At 40.3% G+C, this 20,996-nt stretch overlaps 1 protein-coding gene across 1 annotated transcript in view; it reads left to right on the top strand.

The window, feature by feature from the left end:
- The window catches only part of CSMD1 (CUB and Sushi multiple domains 1), a 347,261-nt gene that overhangs the window by 14,511 nt on the left and 311,754 nt on the right, over positions 1-20,996 (top strand). Inside the window, exons 6-8 of the mRNA XM_081812881.1 lie at positions 7,561-7,749; positions 17,773-17,889; positions 19,957-20,172. Of these exons, the coding sequence (XP_081669007.1) occupies positions 7,561-7,749; positions 17,773-17,889; positions 19,957-20,172 (522 nt within the window). The remainder of the gene's footprint in view (positions 1-7,560; positions 7,750-17,772; positions 17,890-19,956; positions 20,173-20,996) is intronic.

The raw sequence follows: 20,996 nt of genomic DNA, 5'->3' as shown, positions 1-20,996 counted from the left end.
GAGCAGGGAGTCCGATGTGGGGCTCGATCCCAGGACCCTGAGATCATGGCCTCAGCCGAAGGCAGACGCTTAATGACTGAGCCACCCAGGCGCCCCGCCATCGTGGTTCTTATCTGTTGGTTCGTTCACTTGAGCACATGTCCCTGGGGAGAGAACATGGAACACAGACCGGAGAGGAGTTAAAACACAGCTGAATCCTACAAAATGATGCGTGACTATTGCTGTGAGCAAGTGTGAACAAGGATTAAAATGATTATTAGAAACAATTAAAACAGTTACTAAAATAAGACCATGCAGGGTATCTTGCCCAATGTGAAATGCTCCCGTTTCTATTTCCATACATACAAATTTGTCATAACCTTAGCTTCTGAAATTAGAAGGTCAGGTCATTACAGCATTTTATAATAATATGTTATCAGTTGTAGTTCTGCAATACAGCTGAGGGAGTTCACCCTGGGAATACAAGTTTAACACCAGCCAATTAAAACAAACAAACCCAGGGATCCCGGGTGGCTCAGTGGGTGAAGCGTCTGCCTTTGGCTCAGGTCATGATCTCAGGGTCCTGGGATCGAGTCCCGCCCTGCTCAGCAGGGAGCCTGCTTCTCCCTCTCCCCCTGCCCCTCCTCCCTGCTTAGGCTCTCTTGCTCTCTCTCAAATAAATAAATTAATTAAATCTTTAAAAACAAGCAAACAAACATTATTCCCTGTGTTTGAAAATGCCTCACTTTCGGAGTAAAGTGAAGAAGATGGATGAATGCAGGCTAACACAGGATTTAAAGGAATTAAATCCTATTTTTCAAGATTTTTATGGTTGTTCTTTTTCACAGTCTTATCCCAAAACAAACAAAATGAAGTTTCAGTGTTATTTAAAAACATATAAATATATATATTTACATAAACCCACACATATAATTTTACAAATGCTCATGAATGGGGTCATATCTAACATGTTGGATGTTTAATCATAGTTTTGTATTTTTATTTCTCACCTTCCTGTCCAAACATCACCCCCTTGCTACTCATGTCAACCTCTGTGCAAACCCCACCCAACAACTCAGATTAATAACCTGTTATGTATATTTCTCTGTTTCCCTTGCTCATGTATGGAATTACATGCAAACATATACATGCATATGCTCATATCCAAGTCAATGTGTACTTATTGATAAAAAATAAGTCACATTACACTTGTTTGGATAGCAAGAAAATTGACTATTCATGATTTAATGATTAATTTCAAATTTAATTCAGTTAGTTTCACTTCATATACATGCAACATTTATTTCAAAGTAATGTATTTTTTAAACTTGATATACAATTTAAGAACCAGAGAGTTTCATGTTTCATTCCTTTTTAACGTCCCTTCAAGTCATTACTTTTCTTTGGAGTAGAGATATGTGCACATTACAACCATCCAGATTTGCAAATCTCCTAAGCACTGATGACCAAAAGGCTGTACTCTCTCTAGCACACCCCGGTTTCTTAAGTCTGGAGCTCCTTGGCCTTTGAACACCCAGCTGGCTGATGCTTAAGAGAATAAATATTTTCCGGTCCTAAAAAATACTAGAACAGTTTCCCATTCTTCCCTTTCCTCTCCCTCATTTGTGTAGGCATAGATAATTTTGCCTATTTTTTCTAGTATCCTTTAAAAAAATGTGTCCTAAAGCCTATATGCAGGTCATAGAAACTGATTGCATTTACTCACCTAACTGGTTTAAATAAATGGGTTATTCTTCCTCATTCTTTCTGGGATTCAAAGAATGATAGAAAGTCAGGTCACAAGTTCCTTTTTAGCTTGTCATCCTTACTAATAGAATATCATATGCAGATAATTATAACAATAATTTTTCTAATCTTACATGGTTGACTATGTGACGTTTCAGGATTCTTTTCATTTCTCCTATGTGTGACAGTAGAGCTGAGCCTTAGAAAAGCATGCGTCCATAGCCTGGAGTGAGCTCTCGGACAACAGCGCTCCTTGCCTTTTTTTTGTTCAGGGTATCAGTCAAAGAAGATGAAAGCCATCACTAAGCTGGTGCATCTGCATTTGCAGAGTGATAATTGTGGGGTGTCAGACATTTCTGATCCCTTGGGGCCTAGAATCCCTCCCCCCTCCTACTTGAAAGGAAGAACTGGGAGCTAACACGACAGTCACAGAAGAGGGCAGAACCGTCACTGGTGGTGAAGATGGGTAAGGTTCCCATAGCATCCAACTGCCCAGCCTCTCAGGAGGGACACGGGTCTAAACACTCGTGCTGACTTTTGCATTGGGAACTCCTAGTGGTCCTTCCAGAAGGCCCCAAGCATTTTTATGAATTCCCCTGAAGGAAAGTATCGAAAGTACATTAGGAAAATATTACCTGGAAGGACATCACCCTGAAGCTTGACTTGTCATCACCTCAATTCATTTATCAGTTATTCTGTATTTGAGGAGAAACAAGGAAATGCGCTCTTGTAGAAATGAGTCCGGAATACGGCGTTCTTGTAGAAATGAGTCCGGGATACGGCATTCTTGTAGAAATGAGTCCGGGATACGGCATTCTTGTAGAAATGAGTCCGGAAAGGCCGGCGCTTGTTGGCTGGCCTTACGGGTAACCATTACCTGCCGGCTTGAAAACGGAGTGGATGCCAGAATACCAGCTCAGATGTTCCTTGTTGCTGCTGCCACGGGTGGATGGAGACCTAAGTACTTCTGGAAGACCCTGGCGCCAACTCAGAGGGTCACCGTTGTCTAGAAAGCATGCTGAAGGGGCAGTTTTCCTCAAATGTTACTGTGCATTCGCACTCACCCGGGAATCCTGGTAAAACGCAGGCTCCTAAGTTCACCTTCCAGCTACTGGGATTCAGCATGCCTGCAGGCCAGAAGTCTTGGGTTTTTGTCAGGTCCTCCAGGAGGTGACATGAAGGTGGCAGTGGGTGCCTGATCCAGCCCAGGCAGGCCAGGGCAGGTGCTGGCCTGACTCACGAGTTCCAGGTAGAGGGAGAGTCTGCGGGCAGGCGGGCGGGGAGCAGGTGCGGGGCGGCACTTGTGGAATAGAAGAGTAAAGAGCAGAGAGAGAAGCAGAGAGAGACGGGAAGAGGAGAAGAACATAAAAAAAGACACACATTACCAACCCCGTTAAAATGTTGACCATTTCTAGTATTCTTTGAAGAAATCTGTTCAGATTGGAAGCACTAGAAAACAATCTTTAAAAAATGGGTTGCCCATAACCCAAATGATTATCACATTCCTTATGCCATTTGAAAATAATAACATGGTCCATCCCCCTTTCATACCTTGTCATAAATGTTTGACACTGTAAACTTTCCTTGCTTTAAAAAAATTCTTTCAACGATACCACTTCATGCCCAAACGGGCACATGAAAATCTACTTTACAAACATAAAGCATTGCAGAAATAGCCGCACTCTCTTCAAGACTGACTTCCTTCTGCAGTGTTGCTATAAGGTAATGGGAGCTGCTATAAACAGCATTACTTTCGACTCTTTTTGAATTGCGAGGCTGAAGGGCCGAAGTCATTTTGTCAAGGTTTTCCTCAGAGCATACCTAGAATTGTAGTTCTCATCTGCGTGCTGAGTCTTAAATCCTCGATCTTATAGATACAGTGTCCAATTACTGTTTGCCCTTTTATTACTTTACTCTTCGTAAGGAATGTGATGCAGTTCCTTTATATAATAGTCATTGTATTATCCCCCCAGAATAATTGCTTACTCGCTCTGTTTGTAGTGCTTTGAACCACCACTTTAAAAAAAACCACAACTTTGTAGGGAACTTGAACATAAATGGATGTCTCAAGTATATGGATGTCTTCCATTTAATTTTAGAGCATGTTTTGGGAAATGTTTTCAAAGGTATCTTTTAAAAACATTTCAAGAAATAGGCAAGAGTCACTGCATGTAATTGTCTATATCCTGCTGTGCAATTCATACATGGTGCAATTTTAAAAAATTGTGAGACAAAGAAGTATGGTTTCTGGGATGTGTGTATGTGAGCACATGCAGATTAGTTTCTGAGATTTAATGCCATTTCTTGAGATCAAACAGAAAAACCGGTCAAGACATAATGGCTGTAGATGCCATGCAGTTGGAAAATCAGCCACGCTGTGGCCGTGGGCGCGCACACACACGTGAGAAAGCAGGCGGGAGAAAGCAGGCTAAGGCTGAGCTGTGAATCTTAGTGAACAATTTAACATGACCAGTTTACTCAATTTCTTGGCTTATTTCCTCCTCTGTAAAATGGGACTGTAACTGCTATTTCAAACCCTTTCGAAGGCTGTGGAAAGTGGCCACCCTTGGGAGATAAAAGATATTCAGAATTTCCATCCCCTTCCTGGGACTAGAACTTGTATTAAAACACGTAGTTAAGCAGAACTTTACTTCTGTCAAATGTACATTAATATAATCTGCACATGGGTGGCTTCAAAATCATCAACTTCTTTTATTCACGGAGAGCAAATTTATTCAATCACGTATTTGACAGGCCAAAGGACAAGGAGTGGATTTGTATCACCTGTGTCAAAAATGCGTAGTCACATTAAGTTCCAAGGAAAGAACAGTTGGGACAGAACTGGCACGTATTCAAAGCTTCAACAAAATCCGCTGATGCCAGTTCTTCTTTGTATCGTGAGGGCTCGACACAAGAAGGGGAAAATGCCCGAAACAATGCTTTGAAACACTCTTCCTTCAAAGTACTTTGTACTTTTCCTTCAAAGTAAATTGGCCACCTGTCCTCACAGGACATTTAGTTCATTTTAACGGTCTGATCCTAGTGAGCCATGTCACCTACTTTGCCCTGCGTTCTCCCTGCTGCCATCTTGTTTTAAAATCCCTGCATATGGTGTGTTTCGGGTGAATTGGTCATCAAATCTATTATAATCCTACCGCTCAACAGTTATCCTCACATGTACTATCCATTCAAATATATTTTAATGCAAAGGAGTACAATAACTGCACATTTTACAACCTAATATTTCTGTCCATTATTTTGTAAAAATGAATGAATGAATGAATGAATGAATGAATGAATGAATGTTGGAATAATGTTATGACTTCAACATAGATTTATTTTTTTAGTTCAGTTTTACATGTAAGGAATTCTGTGTTTACATTTGTATGCTTTGGTTTCCTCTGATGTTTTTCTCTTTTTTTCCTTACAAATTTTATGTGGGAAAAAGTTTACTTACAATTTATCAGTATTATTATGAATATTATTCATTAATATATTGTTCTCACAACATCTAAAATAACAATTTCTATTAATTCTGTTTGCTACAGTGAGTTCAGTGATCATTGGAAACCATTGGACAAGGTGAAATAATATAGTTAACTGGTTTGTCAGGGATCTGGGGACCACTCCATTTCTTAGGCAAAGCTTCTTTTGAGGGAATTCTTGTGTTAATCTATCAGCCAGTATCATGTACCCATTTTATATGGGGCATATACTACATATAATCTCTGAGGTGTTATGGAAGAGGTCATAAACATTACCTTAGAATATGAATGTGTGTGTAGTGGGAGAGAGAGAGAGAAAAAGAGAGAGGAGCAGAGTGGGTAATGGGTTTGGGGACAAATGATACCCACCTTGCTTTTGGCAGAACCGTATCTCATGCAGGAAAGGAAAGTATGCATGCATTTGCTGCCATACTTTGCAAGAAGTCATGACAGTTACATCCTGCTGTTTAGGCAGTAGGCACATCTTAGTTTTCAGGAAATTAGTGAGAATGTTTAAGAAAAAGTTCTTGGGAAAAATGGTGCTATATACATATATATATATATATTTTTTTTTTTTACTTTGCTTTTTCTCTTCATTGTTTTATTTTTTTCCTTTGGAAATCTTCACTATGATCATCTTCCATTTTTTACCCATTGTAACCAAACTCTGAGGTTAAGCACACAGATTTGCAAAGGGCAAGATTTGCTTATTTTGCCAGTTCTGAACCAACCGCAAGTTCAGGGTGTTCCCTAAATGACCCTCAGTTCTGATAATTTGATATAAGAATTTAGCACCTACTGAAAGCTGTTATACTCACAGTCACATTCATTACAGGAAAGGATCCAAATTAGACCAGGCAGAGGAGGAGACACGTAAGGTGTTATCTGGAAAGGGGGTTCCTACCTGCAGTTTCTGCTTGTCTTCTCCCCATGGAGTCATGAATGGTGTCACCTCCTCCCAGCCACGATATGTGACAATATGCACAGTCCTGCCAATCTGGGGAGCTCACTGGAGTATCCACGTCCAAAGATTTTGTTGGTGTGTCATTACAGAGGCATCATTAATTGAATCATGGGCCACGTGGTTGAACTCCGGCTCAGCTGCCCCTTCCTTGTCGGGTAGCCTCAAGTCCTGTTGGCCCAGGAGCACACCATGAACAATAAAGACACCCCCAACACTCAAGAAATTCCAAGGGTTTGCAGGCGACCTCTTAGGAGCTAGACTTCTCCTGGAAAGCACATCCCTTGCTACCCATTTTTTCAGTGGTGGCTCAGCTGTCCTCCTTGTGATCTGGTGCCTATGGAATCACATTTTGCTATGTTAATGAAGAAATATTATCACTTATTGTTTATTTTTAAAAAGTCACCCCTTAGTTGTATATCATGTATTTGATTTAATGAGAGAGGCTGTAAGGTCAGGTGCATCACTCCAACTTTGGTAAAATTTATGCAATGATTGGAAATGTTATTCCAAAGATCATTGGCGGGGGACTAAGCAGTCTGAATATTGTAATGACTTCAGATTTTGGACTAATAGCCCAAGTCATAATTGTTATGTTCTAAGTCTTGTTGAGAGAGTTGTATATAGCTATAGCAAAGTCTTTTTTATTTCTTTGAATGCAAAACCATCACAGTGACATCTTCCCTTACTCCCATTTTCCTTATCGGTTCAAATATATATTCTAAAAATAAAGAGAAATCTCAGAGACAGAGAAAAGAAACTCTTATAATGACATAATCATAATCACTTGACTTTTTATAGCATTTTACTTTTTAGCATCTTTTAGCATGGGCTAATTGTAGCCATCTCGAAAGTGGCTGACTTAAGTGCAAATTTGAAAAATGCACGGATGTATGGAATGCAATTTTAGAAAATCAAACCCAGTGTGGTTTTAATTTGCATTATATGTGTATGGACTTGGGTGCCTGTGTGCATGTCTATGAAAGTTGAAGTATGACGACTGCCAGAATCTAACTGGAACATAAACTATAATAAGAAGGGGAAGGGGAGGGCCAGAGTTAGAAAACAGGATGATACAGACTTCATTTAGTACAGTTCCCTGGTTTTCAAATGAAGAGAAGTAAAATTCAGACATCAAGGGATCATTCAGGGTTGTGCTACTTACATGTCATCTAGTAAATAGTTAACAACGTATCTCTCTACACAGAAAAACAGGGTCAAATATAAGAAAATGTATTTTTTTTTTACATTTAAGGATTATTGGATTCACTTGAATACCTTTCCAGGTCTGATAATGTCTCAGAATATTTTATATGTGTATGGAACAAACTTTTTTTTCTAGAAACCAGCAGAGTTCCATATGCAATGCATTTTTTTCTGTGCGTGCAGGTGTGACCCTGGAGTCGGACTCCTGCCTCGACCCCGGGATCCCTGTGAATGGGCATCGGCACGGCAGTAATTTTGGTATCAGATCCACAGTGACGTTCAGCTGCGATCCAGGATATACACTGAGTGATGACGAGCCCCTGATCTGTGAGAGGAACCACCAGTGGAACCATGCGTTGCCCAGCTGTGATGGTAGGTGGAGGTCAACGAAGCAGGAAATCAGAAAGAAATGTGGAGATGTGGAAACATTTAAATTGTTTGGGTGGTAGGTGTGGTCTTCTACGGGGCAGTATGGCATGAAAAGTTGTACACCTTAAGAAGTGTTTCCGTTTAACGCTTGAAGTTTACCTGGCCCATGTCTCCTATGAGGTAGAGCATTTGTTTAGAATGCAACATAAACAATTACGGGCCGGCCTTCAACTTTGTCCCCAAACACTGAAACTTACAGAGCTTAGTTACCACGTACTCTTCCACGTGGCATTTGTTGAAAATAGCATGTGAAACAGGGGAGTGAGTATGTATGTTGTACATCGTCAGACCTGGCTTTCCTCCAGACCAGGTCCAAGCGTCCAGCAATCATCTGGGGTCAGCACTCTTCCTTCTGAGCTCCCACCTCTGGGGGACCACTTTCCCCGGGAGGACTGGGAAGTATTCTCTCAGCAGATACCCAAGTGGTTTCTTGGTTGTACCAACCACTCCTCCTGCCCTGCACAGATCTGCTCTTGGAAGTCTCAAAACAAATAATAATGTTAATGATCATACTGTATTGCTCAACTTGATGCTATGAAGTGTATAGTCACAATAATCAGATACACAAGTATGTTGCTTTGATCATCTGCAAACAAAGTAAGGGATTTGGCCTTTGGCCATGAATATAACCACATCATAACATTGTTTCTATGAAAAAAACAACATATTTTCCCCATAACATTTTTCAACAATGTTATAATGTGGTTGTATGCATGGCTTACAGAGAACCATAAAATAAGTGAATTTATCAATAGAAAGCATTACACTTAATAGCAAACTATTATAAAAAGTCCATGAAAGTCAAGAACAGAACAACTTTCTCAGTATCGGAAATGTTGCTTTATGTTATCCAGAAGATCCTAACTCATGCAATAATTTAAGAAAATGGTATAAATTATAAATATTATAAAGAGAAGACAGTCACATTTGGCAGTAAGTACTAGTAGAAGACTGCATTCAGGAAAAACGTAAATCAGTGGATTTCCACAAAGGATACAACATATTAGAAGTATAATATCTATATACACTAAAACTTTCCGGAGCATATCTAATGGGAGATATGAAGGCTTATCTTTTTTTTTTAAGGCTTATCTTAAAAGAATTTAGAACTTAACGGTAGGATACAAAAGAATATCCTAATAAGTGGGAATACTTAGTACATTTCTAGATGATAGGGATGAAATTTAAATATACAAATTTTCTACAGTTTTAATTTCAATAAAGTCTAAAAATAATTTGGATTTTTAATAGAAATTTATAAACATGTTCAAAACTGACCTGAAAGAGTAGAACATCCAAGTGGAAATATATATTTTTAAGAATGATAAGAAAGGACTCTCTCTGGGATCAAAGCATCCCCAAAATCACCTTTAATTAAAATAATATGAACTCAGTGCAAAAATACTCAGATTAGTAATACAGTAAAGGCATTCTAGTAACAAATCTCTGCCTGTATAGGAACTTAATTTGTTGAAATTATTCCAAGTCCTTGAGGAGGGATGACTTATTTCGTAAATGATGTTGGTCAACATGATATCTAAATACAACTAATGAAAAATATTGACAGATTTCACTATATATAAATTAAAAGTTCTATTTAAAAAAAAAGGTAAAAGAAAAGGGTCAGACTATAGAAAATAATTGCTCTGTCCAGGTAATGTGTGTGATTCTAAATCATGTTATCATACAAATGGATGGAAAGAAAACAGTGACACACGTGACACTAGACCCATGGGGAAAACACGTACACAGGCTGTTCACAGAAGGAGACAACAGGCCCATAAACACTTTAAAATACGTGCAAAAAAAAAAATATGTGCACTTCAATGCAGAATCAGGAAAATGCAAATAAAACACGGTAATTTCTCCACCTGTTAGATTTGCAAAAAAGTAGAAAGTTCAACTTCTACATCGTTGTGGGATTACGGAGCTGCCTGTTCATTCTACCCTATTGTTAGGAGGTTGAAATGATACACTCTTTTTGGAGGAAAGAGATAGCTGTCACAGGCTAATGCATGTTGTATATGTAAGCATATACATGTGTGTAATTATAGACACGTTAACAGGATATGCACCTAAGTGACTGAAAACAGACGTTCTAAAACTGTAACCCCAATGCTCTCATCTGGGGAGACTGGCAGGCTGTAGGGAGGGGGAACAGAGACTTCCAACTTCTGTCTCTATGGTTTTTTTGTTTTATGTTTATTTTTATTACCACGTTTTATTTTTGTAATTGGAACTCTAATAATGAAAAAAAATACACAGAATTTACCCATGTGATTAATAAACAGTATCAGAAGGATGCTAGCTACTGAACTCATTAAACTTTTGTAAAATCTGAGAATATCATAAATAGTACACAAAAATATTTACTATATTTGTAAGGTTCTTTATAGGCAATAATTACAACAAGGACACGAAGTCTGATAAACACCTAGCCCTTAAAGTACTTAGTTGTTATCCATGCATAACTGAACATCAATCAAAATATTTATTAAATCATTTAATCCAAAACTTGCAGCAGGATAATCATATAAATAATTGTATTGGAATATTTACCTGATATGCGAACACATGACTTTATTGGGTGCCACTGTGCAAATTTAATATTTTTTTTTATTTTGGACTAAAGTTAAAGACGGAATTTAGGAGTGGAGCACATATAAGCTCCTCTCTCGTTTACATTCTCATTTGGGGTGGCTCAGTTGAGCAACAGCTAACATGGGGTTTCTCGAGTCTCGAGACTTTTCAGGCAGAGCTGGAAAGATTGAAAAGTTGAGGTCTCTGATTGTGATTTAAACTCTGTGATGAAAGCACCTGATTCATCATAGGAAAATACACAACAGTTGTCCAATTAACTAGACTCCTGATCTGGTAAAGAAAATGGAAGTATGCAAGTGGGAGAGACTTACCCTGACCCATCTGAGATCTGTAATTTTGATTGTGAATTGGATTCTTCTGAAGAGAGGACAGTAATACTCTCCATGTACTCTTGATTTAACAGGGTAACTTCCTTTGTTTAAATACTTTAGTATCTGGCCAAGGTTGTTTTCTCCTCTGTCCAGCAGACAATGTAGGCAGACTCACCTGTTCACTCTTGCCCTCTTCTTCCCCTCAAGCAAACCCGTGCATGCAGTGGTTAGCCCCTTCTGTGTCCCTGCATATTTCATTGCCCAAATGCCCCCCTCCTCCAGGACCAGGATGCACTCAACATTCACCAGAATTCTTCTGGAATCACACCAGGTCACTAGCATTATTAACTTTCCTAATAGGCTTTTCTCTTTATATACAGTTCGGTAAAGTTTAAGTTTGATTTAATTTAAACTTACAATCCCATATAACCATAGGTACTCTGTCTTAACCCATGCAAGCTGCTATAACAAAATACCATAGAGTAGGTGGCTAATAAGCAACAGAAATTTATTTCTCACAGTTCTGGATGATGGGAGTCAAAGTTGGAAGGATAGCATGATGGAGTTGCTGTGAGGCCCATGTTCTAGGCTGCAGAGGGCTCTGTCATTTCATGGGGCAAGGGGCAAGGACGCTCTGTGGGGCCGCTTTTATAAAAGCAAGACTCAGCCCTCATGACCTGCTCACATGTCAAAGGCCTGCCTCCTAAAACAATCACCTTGGGCCTCAGAGATTCAACATGAGTTTTAGGTGAATGCAAACATTCAGACCACGGCATATATATCCACATACACTTAATCGTTCAATACAGTCTCCTCTGTAGAGGAGGCATCTAGGTAGAGGAAAGGCATACATTCTCCTGGACCAGATAGACATGGTGGCACATTCTGCCAATTCCCAGAGGTTTGGTGAACTAGAGTGAATGGAAAATGAACAAAATGATCCATAGGAAATTATCTAGGAGACATGAAGTGAGGACAGACAGAGAAGGGTTCCTAGTGCTTTGCAGATAACTGACATGCTGTAGAAATGACAGCCTGTATTTGACATTTTCTATAGAAAATAAAGCACGTGAGATTTATGCATTTTATCTCTTTTATTTTCTCCCCACTTAAATGCATGTAAATTTGAAATTTAACCCTTCTAAAGGAATTTATAACATAAGCTATCTGCTTTGCTTTGGCTTCACTGGAAACTATTTCAGATAATAGTAAATTTACGATAAAAGGCTATTAATAGATCTGCAAACACTGGGAGATTTTAGAGTTTGATAGAAGAGTTTAGTCAGTCATGCTTGATTGTTTTCATTTAACCATAAGAATTGTTATTGTTGTATTTTCAAATCTTAAGCAATCTCTTAAACCCCCTGGGTTTTTATTGTGACAAATGATACATCAATATGATATTTAAACCTTTAAAAATTCATAGCTATGGGAATGGAAGAAGAAATAAGAATTAATTATAATATTTTATATCACCATGAAAAAAAGAGAAACTCTGTCAGTATCTCTCACATCTCCATAGCATTGCTTCATTTTTATTATTTATGCCTTAGCATACTAAAGTTTTAAAGAAATAATGTGAACATTCGAGTAAATTGTTTCCCCCCCCCTTTTTTTTTTTTGGTGAAAGACAAGTGCAAGAAAAATCCTGGAAAAATTTCTTCATTCAATAATTATCTTTGTAAACTGTTGACTCTTTCCACCAGCATACTTTGGAAAACTACTGTTTCTGCAGCCACACAGTTGGGAAGTCTATAATCTATTAGCAGAGAAAGGAAAGACTTATTTTAAATCACCCGATGAAATAAGTTTTTATTAGGCACAGGAAAATTGTTTGAGAATAAAGAGATGGAAAAGATCAAAGCTACAATTTGGAATCTTGAAAGTCTTGGAAGGCAGGTGTAGAGATGCATCTTCAAGGATAAGTTTGAGAGGAAGGATTGGAAGTGGGGAATAGTAGGAGTCCAGGCATGGATGTGTAAAAGGGCTGGAGGATTTGGGGATAGGAAATCATTTGCTGTGGAAGGATGGAAGATCCAAGGTCATTCAGAGGCCTTTCATGCTAGTCCTATGAGCATGGACCTGGTTCCATTGGCGAGATTCCAAACTGGAGGGTGCCATATTCCCAAAGTGGGGCTCGAGCTTTCTGTGAGGAAAAGCTGAGGATGATGGCAGGGCTTGGAGCACATCCTGTGCTTTAATTGAGCAGCTCTAAATTATTCCTCCTTTTATTGGTAGGGTCTCCTTGTAAAATTTCTTTTGGGGAAAAATTCTAGTTTAAATGGATGAATAGAGGAATAAAATCAGTAACTCTTTAGGACATAGAGAGTCCATGGATAATTGGAAATAGAATACCACCCCATTAGGTTTTTACTTTAAATAGAATTTTATTAGCACTTTAAAGCAAACAAGGAAAGTGGAGAAAAACAAAAACAAATCAGGCAGGATACCGTGGGCTCCCACAGTTCATCTCTTTATGGAAGAGGCAGGAGGACAGGAACTGGGGCATGAATCAGACAAGAGAGAAACGCACCAGTTTCAGAAAGTACGACAAGTGAGAAACACAGGTGCCTTTATGAAGACAGGGCTGTGGTAAAAAAGTTACGTTCGGAGAGCCTTAGCAAGCAGTGGGAGATTCAGCTGGGCCTTGAGAAGGAAGCCAGTGATTCCCATGTGGACTTGAGATCTCTTGGGTTTGTTGTTAGAGCTGGTGCTGTGGAAACAAAAGGTTTCTTCCCAGGAGAGAGGAGAATCTGTCAGCCCTCAATTCCTCTGGCTCTGTCGCCTCCCGAGTGCAAAAGTTCTGACCCCTAGGGTGTTGTCTACATGCTTTTGTCTTGCCTGCCACTAGTTCCAGCAGAGGAGTCATACAGAAATAAACATTAAAGCCAGGGTTTTGGCTCTACGAAATAGCTGTCTGCACACTGGAATGCGTTACAGGACCTTTGCCAGCGTCTGGCAGGTGAGAGCGAGAATCAGGTGATGGGAAGTGGACACCTGCACAATCCATGGGCAGTCTGTGGGCTTTGCCTGGGACACCAGGAGCCCCACTGTCCTCCGCCACCAAAGACCCTGCAGTACACTGGCTGCCGACAGCCCATCACAGAGCAGTCCATGCACATGGAGTCGACTCAGAGTCTGCACTCCCTCCATCCTTCTATTGCCTACGCAACAGTCCACATCCTGGGAGCGGACCTATGCACGGATGGACACGTGGCCATCACTGGGCAGCCCCACCAGCCCACTGTACTCTAATCACCTAGACCGCCTTTGAGTTCTGAGAACCAGCGAAGATTCTTGTTCTTAGAATAAGTCATGCTCAGTTACCTCTATAAATTATTTGCCTTGTCCGCTTGGACGTGAACGTTGGAAGAGGGACTTGTCTGTGTTACTTATTGTTGTGTGCTCAAGAGCAAACAGGAGGGCTTGGAAAACAGTAGTAACTTCCTCTGGAAATTATTTTGGATGGAGGTTTGGGTGGGTGAGTGGGTCAAAGCAGAGAGCTAAAGGCAGAAGTCGACCCTGTTTGGGTGGTTCATCAGCTCTCCTGGGCAAGACTGCTATAGATGTTCACCTCTCTCATCTCCCCCAGTCCCTGTACACCTGTGTTCTCTGCCCAAGAGAGTTCTAGGATAACGTCTCTGGGTCTGTAACGGTGGGTGCAGAATAGAAATAGAAAAGTAGAATTCAAGAAATTATAGCCCTAAGGACAGCAAATGTAAAAGTTTACCGTGTTTTGTACAACTACCCAGAAAAGACTCTGCGTTGCAGGAAGAAACAGATGATTGTCATTCAGATTATGTGCAGCACTGTCTGTCGCTCTCCTGGGGGGAATGCAGACATGTCTGTGTGTGAATATGGTCAGAGACTGGCGCAGACAGTAAAAACAGTGTGGATGAGAAGATTTTCATTTAAAAACCTTCATAATGGGTGAATTAGACTATGTTGCCTTTGCACATATATGACTCAAAATGAACCGTGGATTTGCTTTATCTATAACTTTCTTACTTTGCTCCTAAATGGCAGCTTGATGGTGTTATTTGGTGATTTCTGGATTGTGCATTGAGTTGAAGGAAAATATCAGTGGTCAGATGCCTTTCCTCCATGCTTCTCCCCAGTATATAATCATCAGTTTTATTTTGATGGCATGAAGACAGAGGATGAAGCAGAGATTGATAAATTTTATAGATTTTAAATGTAGCTGGATAGAAATTCATTTTTACCAGTTTTCTACAGCACATGCAGATTTTAAGGTAAAGATTACTACAAATAATTGTATATATGATATCTCAGTTTTACATCAAATGGTTTTCATTCATTATGGTTAAATCCTTGATAAATATTTGAGAAGCTAATGTCCTGACTTACAAGGATCCAATCATACACAGATGAAGGTTATGGACATGTAGCTTCTGTATTGGGGGCTGCATGGTCTCCTGGTTCTCGCCCCACTCCATGGCCACTCCTTTCCCCTTCCCTTTGTTGGAGCTCCTCACCTCCCTGAGCTGCTTACCACTGGAAGGGCCCAGGCTTTTGCTCCCCTAGCCACACCCACAAGCCACGCATCGATGGTCACCTCTGCGTGTGCTCTTCTTCTGTCCCTTGGTCAGACTTGTATGTCCACTTGCCATGGGTATGTAGGAGCATCCAGCTTCATGGATCTGAAATACCCAAAACCCACTTCGCCCAAAGTCTCCCTTCCCCTTCAGTTCCTTCACACTCAGGCTTAAGACCTCACAGTCATGTCATGATGCCCACATCCCAGTCATGAAAACACCAACGTGGCTCTGCCTTCAGACGATGGAGAGATTCTGACCACTTCCCACCACGTCTGCAGCCACATCCCCGGCGAGAGTCCTACCTGCCGTACCCTCTGCCACCCTCCCTGATTCTCACACAGCACCAGTGACCAGGCGGACGCCCTGTGAGCACCTGCCCTGCCCACACAGCAGCCTCCACGGCTCCTACATCTCACTCACACAAGTGACAAGGCCCTTACTGTCCGGGAACTGTTTAACCTCACTGCTCATGCTCCCTCCCCTCCCGTCTGTCCTGCGACCTGTCCCACGCACAGGCCCACTCAGGCCTCTGTCCTTGGGCGTTTCTCTCCCTGCAAGTTCTTTCCAGGTATCCAGTGGCTCCTTCATTTGTCTCAAGTGCTTCTTCGTAGGCCACTTTGCAAGTACGCTTCCCTGACCACCTGCCCTAGATTGTCCCCACCCCACACAACTCAGAGAATATCCTATTCTTCTTTCCTTCTTCCTTTATTTCCCTGGTGCTTATCATCTTCCAACATCATGTATAATCAGCTCTTTACATTATTACGGGCACAGTCTCTCTTCTTCAACTGGATTTTTGACTCCATGAAGGCAACAATTTTTGTCTATTTTGTTAATCATTTCCAGTGCCAAGGGCAGTGTCTATTTGTTGAATGAATTAATTCCAAATGTTATATTAATTTTACCTCCTTCATAATGAAATGTAGAGTCAATGTAATTTTGAGATGTGAAAATCTTACACTGGTAAAATATTCCAGAACTCACTCAAAAAGTTTCTGTTTTGCTGATTTTTATATAACTCTCCCCATGTGGTTTGCATATTCAAAGACATATTCTGCTCCCTTAAAACCTACGATGAGTGAGCATGATGGGAAGTATCACATCTTTCAACAAATTAACTAATTCTTCTGCAAATATTACTTATGGAACTAGTTTTGAGGAGACACAGTTCAAGATGTTCATATTAATAAGAAAAAATATTTCAGGTATCAGTCATTTAATGATAATCTTACCTAGTTCCAAAAAGGAAGCGTGAATACATGTGTGCATAGAGGGGACATGGTAACAGAGAACTGAATCTTCCTTATTACATTGATTCTCTAAATGTCTCTACTTCCCCATTCAAATGATTATATATAGCTTTTTTTCTTCCTTCAAAAATGGATTTCCAAGACATTTTGAACAGGCCAGATTTTGTTGATGAGGTTTGAAATCAACTGAAGAGCTGCTAAGAGCAGCAGCTCTAAAAAATGCAAACCTGCACCATTTTTTTTTTTTAAGATTTTATGTATTTATTTGACAGAGAAAGAGATAGCGAGAGCAGGAACACAAGCAGGGGGAGTGGGAGAGGGAGAAGCAGGCTTCCTGCCGAGCAGGGAGCCCAATGCGGGACTCGATCCCAGGACCCTGGGATCATGACCTGAGCCGAAGGCAGACGCTTAACGACTGAGACACCCAGGCGCCCAAACCTGCACCATTTCTGAAGCTCTGATTGTATAAGTCAGTGTTGTCATGAGAAACAGAACCAGTAGGATGTGTGTGCATGTGTGTGTGTGTGTGTGTGTGTGTGTGTGTGTGTGGAGAGAGAGAGAGTGAGAGAGGAAGGGAAGAAGGAAGGAATGGGGGGGAGGGAGAGAGATTTATTATAAGGAATTGGCTCGCCTGGTTATGAGGCTGTCAAGTCCTAAGACCTTCAATGGACAAACTAGAAACACAAGAGAACCGATGGTGTAATTCGAGTCTGAAGGCTGGCAGGCTCCTGACTCAGAAAGAGTCAGCATTTCAGCTCAAGCCCAAAGGGAGGGACAAAACTGACACCCCAGTTCAAAGGGTTCAAAGTGGAAGGTTCAGCCTTTTTATTCAATTCAAGCCTTCAACTGATTGGGCATGGCCCACCCACATTAGGGGGGTCAGTCTGCTTTGCTCAGGCCGCCCATGCAAATGTTAATCTCATCCAGACACATCTTCACAGAAATGGCTGGGAATCCCATGGCCCAGTCAAGTCGCCACACAAAATTCCACTCCAGCTTATTTTGCATTATTATTACCTTATGCTGTGTTATTTCGCTAAGTTTTGTACAGTTTAGAACACCTTTCTATGGCATATTATAATTGTGAGTAAAATGAAGTTTCGGTTTTCTTTTATTTTTCATAGAGGTGATATTTGATATTCCTTTAGTCCTTGTGCAAAGTAAATGTTACTTTAAAAGTACTTTATTCTAGCAATCACTGTGAAACTTTAATACTACAACAATCATTTTCCTTATCGTTTTAAGCCCTCTGTGGAGGTTACATCCATGGAAAGAGTGGAACAGTCCTTTCTCCTGGGTTTCCAGATTTTTACCCAAACTCTCTAAACTGTACATGGACCATTGAAGTGTCTCATGGAAAGGGTAAGGATATTACACAGATTTTATATGTACAGAATAATAAATAAGTTACAAACATGAGAACAAAGAAAAAAGTGTGTGTGTGTGTGTGTGTAATGAGTTAACTAATTTCTTCACATATATTTTAACTGTTAATTTTGATGTTTTATATTATTTTAGAAGAAAAATGGTCTAAAATGATTGATGTTACCATAAAGGTAGATTCCTTGTTTTACTTTCAATCAGGTATCTTGGATTTCTGCAAGTAGGTATGCTTGAATATATGCTTGAAAAGCAGGTATGATGGTAAGGAAAAGAGGTATGCATTAGATAAGACATAAATGTCAATTAAATCAAAGGAAATAAGAAATTATCTAAACTATTCATTTCCATGATGATAAATCTAGGATAACTTTTTTTTTTAAGAGTTTATTTATTTGACAGAGAGAGACACAGCGAGAGAGGGAACACAAGCAGGGGGAGTGGGAGAGGGAGAAGTGGGCTTCCCGCTGAGCAGGGAGCCTGATGTGGGGCTTGATCCCAGCACCCCAAGATCATGACTTGAGCCGAAAGCAGACACCCAACTAACTGAGCCACCCAGGCGCCCCCTAAGATGACTTTGTGTACTTTCCTTGGGTTCTAAATTTACTCAGTATTATTAGACATAATAAATCATTTATCTTCATAATCCAGTGATGATTTATGGAGCAGATTTCATTATCTTCATTTTATAGGCAAGTATAGTAAAGGCCATGAAAATGGTAATTTGTGCAAGAAATGTAGTTCATAAATCCTGGATTTAGGACTGTGCCCTGGGTCTTTTCTGTAGGACCGAGTTTGCCATTTTTAAGGAAATAGTATGAAATTCTAATTACATATCATGGAGACATTGTCTTTACACTTAGATTTGAACTCAATTTGATATTAAATTGACATATTTGATTATGTACCCCATATTACACTATGCTAACATGTATCATGAATGCATGTTAAGAATTTCCTTGGGGTGGCTGGGTGGCTCAGTTGTTTAAGCATCCCACTCTTGATCCTGGCTCAGGTCATGATCTCAGGGTCATGAGATGGAGCCCCACGTCAGCCTCCATGCTCAGCTTAAGATTCTCTCTCTCCCTTTGCCTCTGTCCCTCCCCACCATCCCTGCTTGCATGCTCTTTCTCTCTTAAAAAAAAAAAGAAAAGAAAAAGGATTTCCTTGAAGGAAATTAAGAATAAAGAAGGAACAAATTGTGAGTGACCAAGAATTTGTCATCATAAAAATTAGTATTTTTATTTAAAAGGAGCTATTCATAGTTGATTTTATTATTTCTACCATAGGAATCCATTAATACTTTGTTGATATGGTTAATATGAGAACATATGCATAAGAGAAACATAAAACTATGATTTCAAAGAATTCTTCCTTGAGTTGTATAAGTTATATGCTAGACGTCCAACCTAAGATTTTATAAAGGATAATTGTTAAATATAAATGGGAAAATTATCTGGCCCTTCATCCCTCTAGGATAAACGTTTCCTAGTGACCATCCCTACGTGCGATCCACCGTAAACATCCAGCCACGTTGTACTTGAATTTCTGTGTCCGACTCAGAATCTGTGTCCTTGTCTAGACCTATGATCCTATGTCTAATCCATACGTGTCCTCTACTTATATATACTGACGCATTTATTTTGACTATTTATCCCCTTCTTTCATTTCTAAATACACTCTGTCTATCCATTCCCTGCATTTTCCTTTGAAACTTGCGTATTAAGTTTGCATATTGAAACTTGCATATTAACTTGCACATTGAAACTTGCATATTAAGATTACATTTTGATTCAAGAGTTTGGTGTCTCTAAGCCTGGAAGAAAATATGTTTCCTCAGCTGTTCACTGATATCTCTCCCTTCCTCTCCCTCTCCTTCTCTCTCCCCCTCCCTCTCTTCTCCTCTCTCCCTCCCCCTCCCTCCCTTCCTCCCCCTCTCCTTACCTCTCCCTCTCCCCCTCCCCCTCCTTTCCTCTTCCCCTTGATCTCTCCCCCTCCCTCTCTCCTCCTCCCTCTCTCCCCCTCTCTCACTCTCTCTGTGCCTCTCAGGTGTTCAGATGATCTTTCACACCTTCCACCTTGAGAGTTCCCACGACTATTTACTGATCACAGAGGATGGGAGTTTCACGGAGCCCGTGGCCAGACTCACAGGGTCTGTCCTGCCTCACACTATTAAGGCAGGTTTGTTTGGAAACTTCACCGCCCAGCTTCGGTTCATATCAGACTTTTCCATTTCCTACGAGGGCTTCAACATCACGTTTTCAGGTAAGTTGTTCTCTTCTGTGGTTTTTCTTCTTGGGCAATAATAGTACCTTTTGTGTGAGTGTATGCATGTGCGTATGTGCGTGTGCATGTGCATGATTACAGGTAAGTGTCCAAGCAATGATAAGCATTAGCTGGTGGGTAGAGGAGGCTGAACCAGCCGGAAGAAGTAAGGGAAGACATCTACCCAGCATCTACAAAATGACACTCTGCAAATTCTCATCCCTGAAAGATTGTTAACATCACTAAATTCTCCTGAAAAGCCCTTCTCACTCACTTCTCATCAATTCTATCAAAATTTCTGAGCCAGTGTCCTTATTGGGAGAGTCTCAGGGGAAGCTGTCATCTGATTATTTTGGTTCCTGTCCTCCAGTGGATGCCAATACTTGTCTTGGGAACCACCTCTAGAGTGAAAAAAGCAAAAGAAGGGTGAACACACAGCTGGGATGAGCTTTTCCTTTACTTTAATGCAATCATGCAGAGAAAAGCCATCCTCCAAAATCATGTAACATTTTTAATTATGATACATAATATTTGTGCAGGGTGTCTATTGTTTCATACATTGTCTGTCCAGGTTAGATTGCTTGATATGAGTGGTCCCATGAATGGTATCACTGTGTTTTTATAGACAAGGAGAAATTACACACACTTAAAAACTGGTCAACCATGGGTGAGATAAATTTAATCACATAAACCATGTTCAGTGACCAGATGATGGTCAGGTCCCTGCGGAACACAGATACAGCCCTGGCCATCAGAAAGGGGGCTCCTGCTCTAAGATGCTGATGGATGTAAACAGTTACATAAATTTGCATTTCTGTTTGACA

Source organism: Leptonychotes weddellii, chromosome 2 (genome assembly GCF_054177405.1).
Source record: "Leptonychotes weddellii isolate Sample4059 chromosome 2, ASM5417740v2, whole genome shotgun sequence".
NCBI lineage: Eukaryota > Metazoa > Chordata > Mammalia > Carnivora > Phocidae > Leptonychotes > Leptonychotes weddellii.
This window is presented reverse-complemented; position numbering and strand designations above follow the sequence as displayed.